The following is a 7,992-nucleotide window of genomic DNA, read 5'->3' as shown; positions in this document are numbered from 1 at the left end:
TATATAATGAAATAAATAAATTATATATGCGTGTTCAGTTGCCAAAATAAAAGCTTAATGGTTTGCTGTTTGAAAATGAAGAAATTAAGATGTAAAAATTTATATTGTAATTTTGCAGTTGTACTATAAAATAAGATTATTTTATTATAATAATCTTGTATCAGTGAGATACTATTATAGTTTTTATTAATAGTTTGAATTAATTTTTATATATTATTTTTGCTTTAATTTCTGTTATTGTTTTAGTATTTTTTGTGTGTTTTTGTCATTTTTATTATATTTTTAATATGTCTAAATAGTTTGTATTATTTTTTATTTCAACATTAGTTTTATCTATGTTAGTATATCAAGTTAAAACTAAATAAAAATGAGAAATGTTTACTTGGCAACTAGCTGAATTACCAAATTTTGCTTTAAGTTTTACAGCATCATATAATAATTGCTGTTAATAGTGTTCATCGTCTGTTTGATTACGTCTTTAATTGATTTTTCCGTACATTTCTGCCATATGTACATTAACAGTCAGTCAGTCACCACTGATAAACTACCACTAAATATTGTAGAAACTTAATTTTCTGTGAAGTTACTTTGCAACGATTTGTATCGTGAAAAGCGCTGTACAAATAAACTTGAATTGAATTGAATTAACCCTCTAAGTGCCAAAGTCACAAAATTGCGACCAGACGTCATACTTAATCAAATAGACTGTAGATCCTAATATGGTGTAATATCGCATTTGTATTCCCTACCACTAGATGGCAGACATGTAGTACTTCGATTCTAGACCAAAGTTACTATTCAAAGTGTTTGAGGAAAGAGCAGAGCAAGTGAGCTATCGTGTCATTGATGCGGAAGCAGTTCAGTTCAGAGCGTGTGAGTAAATTGTGAGATTTGTGAGAGAAAATCGCCAAATGGCTAATAAAAAGTTGTACCGTGAGGATGTGTTGCAAATGTTATTCGCCGATTCTGACTCTGAAGGGGAATATTTGCCTTTTGGAAATGACGATCGCTCGTCTAATGATCGTGCTTCTCCGAGTACATCTTTGCAGCGTAATGGTGCCGCCGTGCAAGGCGCGAGTGTTCACGAAGCACAAACAGGTGATCATTTCGACCCTTTGCCCGACGGAGGCAGTTCAAACATCAATTCAATATCTACTATTTCCTGAATATTATGACATTCAAGAGGGCCGCCCCCTGATGACGTAATAATATGCAAATTAGATGAGTATATTTACACCCCACATAAACTTTCGGTCATGCCCAACATTTTTCTAATTTACAGTAGATCTCTATCTTTAAGCCCTTTCAAGCCACAAGCTTTTGAAATCTTGATGTCAAAATCCAGCATTAAAAAAAAAAAAAAACTGGCGCCTAAAGGGTTAAAATAATATTTTTTACACTATTTCTTTTTTTTTTTCAACATTTTTATTTAATAATAGGCATTATTATTATTATTTGCACTAAAAAAAACGTCTTAAGAATATAAAGTTTTTATTTTTTATTTATTTTTTTTTGCATAAAATAATCCTACTCACTCGAATTATTTCATAATAAAATTATTCAAGTCATCTGGTGAAAATCCCTGCATTTTTTTATAACTTAATATAGAAGAAAAACTAAATATTGTTGTGCAGCTCTAACATGAGCCGCTATTAAATTTCATTTCATGGTATTCTATTATTCTTAATTCCGATTGGCTGATTTCCGGAACTGTTTTTATTGGTTAATTTCCGGAACTACTGTCGGTAAACATGTGACCATGTGAGCACAGCAGTGTCATGTGACCTCACCTCTGACCCTGAAGAGGACAGGTGCACAGCGAGCAGTCTCTGACGGAGTCCTGAACCTTCCCATAATCCCCTGGGTATTTCTGCGGGGTTTACTGTGGTGTTTCTGTGGTGTTTGTACCTTGTTACCGTGGTATTTCTGCGGGGTTTACTGTGGTGTTTCTGTGGTGTTTGTACCTTGTTACCGTGGTATTTCTGCGGGGTTTACTGTGGTGTTTCTGTGGTGTTTGTACCTTGTTACCGTGGTATTTCTGCGGGGTTTACTGTGGTGTTTCTGTGGTGTTTGTACCTTGTTACCGTGGTATTTCTGCGGGGTTTACTGTGGTGTTTCTGTGGTGTTTGTACCTTGTTACCGTGGTATTTCTGCGGGGTTTACTGTGGTGTTTCTGTGGTGTTTGTGCCTTGTTACCGTGGTATTTCTGCAGGGTTTACTGTGGTATTTCTGTGGTGTTTGTACCTTGTTACCGTGGTATTTCTGCGGGGTTTACTGTGGTGTTTCTGTGGTGTTTGTGCCTTGTTACCGTGGTATTTCTGCAGGGTTTACTGTGGTATTTCTGTGGTGTTTGTACCTTGTTACCGTGGTATTTCTGTGGGGTTTGTACCTTGTTACCGTGGTATTTCTGCGGGAGTCTCCAGTAATACGGGCCGGTGAGGACAGACAGACTGTGGAGGTGAGACGCGTCCAGCAGCATCTCTTGATCGCTGTAAGAAACGCCCTCCAGCGTCCCCTGCAGGTCACTCTGAGACACGACACGCAGCAGAGCCGGAGCAGAGCCCAGCGTGATCTGAATCACAGACATGATTCACATGATAAACACTCACGATTCACATCAGCATCAGGATTTTCCTGCACTGCATCTTCATAAATAATGTTTTATCTGAGTTTAGTTTGTGTCTTAATTAAAACTTTAGATGTGTCATCGATTCACAATCTAATGAGTCAAAAGAATCACTTACTGAATTAACATCTGACTCACTGACTGGATGCTAATATGACGAACATGCACTAAAGAGCTGTTGTATGCACATTTTTTATATTTTACACCTCTTAATCATGGTAAAATAACTGTAAAGCATGGAATCTCATGACTTCTGTTTATAGACACTACCCTTTCGAAAGTTTGGGGTTGGTAAGACTTTTATTGATGTATTTTAAAAGCAAGTTTTATTCAGCAAGGATGCATTAATTAGATCAAAAGTGAAAGACATTTATAATTTTCTAATTTAGAATAACTATACTACAACAATTAATAAATATAATAATAATTAAAAAATATTATACAACATATATGAGTACTACAAACAACTGTTTTCAACATTGATAATAATCAGAAATGTTTCTCGAGCAGCAAATCAGCATATTAGAATGATTTCTGAAGATCATGTGACACTGAAGACTGGAGTAATGATGCTGAAAATACAGCTTTAATCACAGAAATAAATTACAGCTTAACAGATATTCCCATAGAAAACAGCTGTTTTAGATTATAATATTTTTTCACATTTTTACTGTATTTTGGATCAAATAAATGCAGGCTTGCTGAGCAGAAGAGACTCTTTTGAACACATCTTACCAGGACCAAACTTTTGAACTGTAGTGTATATTAATTTATAGTGTAGCTGGCAAACGGTTTCCTGTAGTGTAAGCTGATGTGTTGTGTGCGTGATCACGGCGCACCGGCACTCGGATCAAACCGCCGAGCTCCTCACAGTAGCTGGACACACCGAAACAGAAGCACGGACTGCAGCCGGACGGATTCTGCGCCGTCAGACCGAGCGTCCCGCTCTTACACTCGTCACAGCCGCCACCGCCAACATTCTCCTGAAACACATCCACCACGTTAACCATCATGCACTAGAACACGCTACAGCACACGGAGGCGTCGCCGGCGTCACCTTGCAGGAGCAGCGGCCGTGATCCTCGCATCCACACACTCCCAGCGCCGGGTCGCAGAACTCCTCTCGCGTGCCGCTGGGGTTGCAGTTGCAGGCGGTGCATTCTGGGAAGTTTTTGTAGCCCAAAGCACAGCGGTCGCACTTGAGACCGGAGAAGTGTGGCCTGCAGCGACACTGACCCGACTGCAGCTCACACTGAGACGAACTCGAGCCCTCGGCACTGCAGTTACACACCTGCACAGCACACACGCGCACACACACACACACACACACGTTTTACATTTATTACACGTTTTACACACAAATATTTACATATGTATCACTATGCTACTTGCATGATAGTCCATACAATTCCATCTATTATTATTTATTCATATTACCATTTATTAATATTTGTTCATACTCATATTTACATATTTATCACTATGGTAGTTATACAGTAGTCTAATTAATTATTTTTATTTTACTATAATTATCTTTAATTTAATATCAATAACAACTATTATTATTTATTCAAATTACATATTCATCACTATGGTATTTACACTGTACACCCAGGAATACCGTGGTATGATGAAGGCATGTGTCGTACCGTACAGCCGGAGACGCCGTCGTGACCCCAGTGACCTTCCTCACACTCCTCACACTTCAGGCCGAGTGTGTGCGGAGGACAGATGCACTCGCCCGTGTCTGCGTTACAGTTCCCGTGTGTGTGTGCGCAGTCACACGCTAGAGGAGACACAACAGGAGCCGACTGTTACTAACCAGCCATGTTCATATCTCTGCGCTCTTTGTGCTTCAGTGCACTGCTCTTACGTGTGCATCCGCTCTCGGTGAAGCTGTAGTATCCGCGCTCACAGCGATCACATTTCTCACCCGTCACCCCGGTGATGCACTGGCACCGCCCCTCCTCGTCACATGACGCAGACAGAGCGCCTGATTGGTTACATTCACACAGTCTGCAGCCATCGCCGCTGCTGATGCCGTAATAACCTGCCTGAGACACAACATACAAAAACAACGGCTATTAATCAGACTATTAGTAAAAGAGAATTATTAATGAAGATTATATAAACTACACATTTTTTAAAAATAGTAAATAAAAGAATTATCAATGAATATTTTAAAAACAATTAATAATAATATTGATGATATTAATAAAGAGTAACTAAAAGAGAATTATTACTGAAGATTACATAAACTACTAATATTTTAAAAACAGTAAATAAAAGAAAATTATCAATTAATATTTTAAAAACAATTAATAATAATAATAATATTTATGATATTAATAAACTAACTAAAAGAGAATTAATGAAGATTACAAACTACTAATATTTTAAAAACAGTAAATAAAAAAAATAAATGAATATTTTATTTAAAATATTAACAATAATAATAATTTATGATATTAATAAACTAAAAGATAATTAATTATGAAGAATATTAATATAAGTAAAAATATTCATATAAAAAGTAAATAAAAGAAAATGATCAATGAATATTATACAAACTATTAATAATTATAACAATATTAATAAACAGTGAAGGATGAATTATTAATTTAATAAATGATAGGTAAGAGAATTATAACACATATTATATGAACTATTGCTAATAATATATAATAATAATATTAAAAATAATGTAAATAAAAGAGAATTATTAACGAATATTATACAAACTATTAATCATAATACATAATGATATAATAAAACTATTAATGGCGATGAATGGCATTATGAAACATGGTATTTTTTCTTTTATAAGTAAATGAAAAAAGCAAAGTAGATGCAATGAAATATGGCATAAAGCATATATACAGCTATTCACAGCATCTGAATGATCAAGTTAGTAATCACCACAGCAGAGGACGTACCTGACAGCGGCCACAGGTTTGTCCGATCACGTGAGCCTTACACTCACACTGACCCGTGATCACGTGACACACGGTGGACAGAGAGCCGTCACCATGGCAACCACAGGCTGGACACACACGGAAGCACATGATTACAGACACGCTACAGTACCGCGTTCGTCCAGCAGATGTCACTAGAGCTTCGTACCAGAATGTGCTCTTCTCATTATCTGAAAGTTACTATTATGTACAGATAATATTATTGTCATTTAAATATGACTGAGTGATATTCTCTCACCCTGGCAGTTTTTGAGGGTCACGGCGTCTCCGTAGAAGCCGTCGGCGCAGCGCTCGCAGTGTCTCCCCGCCGTGTGACCCAAACACTTCAGACACTCTCCGCTGCGTCCGTCGCAGTGACCCGCTTCAGCCGGATCCACGTTACCGTTACACTCACACGCCAAACACCGCCGGCCCGGCTCCGCGGGGTCGCCATAGTAACCGTCAGCACACCTGAGGATGAGGGCGGGGCCTTTGGGGTCCTTTGATCGTTTCTAAATATATAACATCCTCTGAAAATAATTAAACGTAGTCCTGTACCTCTCACACTTGGCTCCTGCGTATCCCAGCTGGCACTGATCACACCTGAACTCACCGGCACGCTGCAGCACGCATGTGGGGCTAAAACTGCAGCACACACACACCAGTCAGATATTTCACAGAAACTAGAGATTTATATCTATATGTTTATACATATCCACACACACATTAATATATTCATACAGATATTTTCTCTTTGCATGTACATATAATTTATATTTTAATAATATATTTAGATTATATTATAATAATATATAATTTATAATATATGTTAAATGTAATATGATAATTAAATACAAAATCATACAAATACATTTTCACTCACACACACACACTCAGACACACACACACACACACACACACACACACACACACACACAGGGTTTAACAGCCTCGTTTCACTGGAGGAACTGCTCCAAACTAAGATCTTATTCTCTGTAAGATAAAACCTACCAGACACTCTCCGTTGATGTCGCACTCCGCTGCGTGATCGTTACACTCGCACTGAAGACAGTTTCCTCCGAACAGAATCCCACCGACCCGATAAAACCCGGGAACACAGTACTGAAGAGAGGAGCACACACGGCTGGGTTAATAACCTGCAACAGCTGCATGTTTGGTTCAATTATCTGCACATAATCATGTGACCTGGAAGTGGTTTCTCACCTCACAGGAAGTGCCAGAATAACCCCAGGGACACTCGCACTGCTCCACATCCAGAGGGACTTTAGAGAGACCCGAGTTTGTGTCTCCAACACCTAAAGACACCACGAGAACACACACACACACACACACACACACACACACACACACAGGGTTTAACAGCCTCGTTTCACTGGAGGAACTGCTCCAAACTAAGATCTTATTCTCTGTAAGATAAAACCTACCAGACACTCTCCGTTGATGTCGCACTCCGCGGCGTGATCGTTACACTCGCACTGAAGACAGTTTCCTCCGAACAGAATCCCACCGACCCGATAAAACCCGGGAACACAGTACTGAAGAGAGGAGCACACACGGCTGGGTTAATAACCTGCAACAGCTGCATGTTTGGTTCAATTATCTGCACATAATCATGTGACCTGGAAGTGGTTTCTCACCTCACAGGAAGTGCCAGAATAACCCCAGGGACACTCGCACTGCTCCACATCCAGAGGGACTTTAGAGAGACCCGAGTTTGTGTCTCCAACACCTAAAGACACCGAACTCAACCTGTGGACAAAACACATGTTTAGAAAGACTCCAGTAACAAATGATTCAACAAAATTTGAAAATATTAATCAGTTAATATCAAACCAACGTTAGAACATCATGAATGAGAATATACATACAGTATGTGTGTGTATATATATATATATACACACACATACACACACACACAATTAAAATACATATAAACATTTAAAATAAAAAAAATAATGTAAAATACAGTTTGATATTTTATGGCTAGTACCGAATGATTAATTATGATAAAAACCTTAAAAAAAACATAATAAATAATATAAAACATATCATAAATACACCTAAAGCTAAATTATAACACTTAAATAACTATATATTTAATAATATAAATAATATAACAAATATTATTAATAATTACATATATTATTAATATATTTAATAATAACAAATAATATATAAATAATAAATAAATAACCTAATATAAGTATAAATATATTACTTAATAATATAAATAATATAACAAACATTATTATTTATTACATAAATTATTAATATATTTAATAATACAAATAATATATAAATAACAAATAACATAAAATAACTATATATAATATTAAATAATATAAATAACAAATATTATTAATAATTACATATACTATTATTTTATTGAAT

General features: G+C 36.8%; 1 protein-coding gene across 1 annotated transcript in view; it reads right to left on the bottom strand.

Moving 5' to 3' along the window:
* Nucleotides 1-7,992, bottom strand: part of LOC107653872 (laminin subunit alpha-1-like) — a 60,766-nt gene that overhangs the window by 33,027 nt on the left and 19,747 nt on the right. Inside the window, exons 12-24 of the mRNA XM_016440741.1 lie at nucleotides 7,239-7,350; nucleotides 7,026-7,136; nucleotides 6,599-6,702; nucleotides 6,139-6,225; nucleotides 5,840-6,051; nucleotides 5,563-5,669; nucleotides 4,500-4,680; nucleotides 4,276-4,412; nucleotides 3,684-3,917; nucleotides 3,466-3,609; nucleotides 2,357-2,572; nucleotides 2,197-2,244; nucleotides 1,791-1,870 (exon numbers count right to left, since the gene is read on the bottom strand). Coding sequence (XP_016296227.1) covers nucleotides 1,791-1,870; nucleotides 2,197-2,244; nucleotides 2,357-2,572; nucleotides 3,466-3,609; nucleotides 3,684-3,917; nucleotides 4,276-4,412; nucleotides 4,500-4,680; nucleotides 5,563-5,669; nucleotides 5,840-6,051; nucleotides 6,139-6,225; nucleotides 6,599-6,702; nucleotides 7,026-7,136; nucleotides 7,239-7,350 — 1,773 coding nt within the window. The remainder of the gene's footprint in view (nucleotides 1-1,790; nucleotides 1,871-2,196; nucleotides 2,245-2,356; nucleotides 2,573-3,465; nucleotides 3,610-3,683; nucleotides 3,918-4,275; nucleotides 4,413-4,499; nucleotides 4,681-5,562; nucleotides 5,670-5,839; nucleotides 6,052-6,138; nucleotides 6,226-6,598; nucleotides 6,703-7,025; nucleotides 7,137-7,238; nucleotides 7,351-7,992) is intronic.

Source organism: Sinocyclocheilus anshuiensis, unplaced genomic scaffold (genome assembly GCF_001515605.1).
Source record: "Sinocyclocheilus anshuiensis isolate Anshui unplaced genomic scaffold, SAMN03320099.WGS_v1.1 scaffold1994, whole genome shotgun sequence".
Taxonomy (NCBI): domain Eukaryota; kingdom Metazoa; phylum Chordata; class Actinopteri; order Cypriniformes; family Cyprinidae; genus Sinocyclocheilus; species Sinocyclocheilus anshuiensis.
The sequence above is the reverse complement of the archived record's forward strand: the minus strand, read 5'-3'. Positions and strand labels throughout refer to the sequence as shown.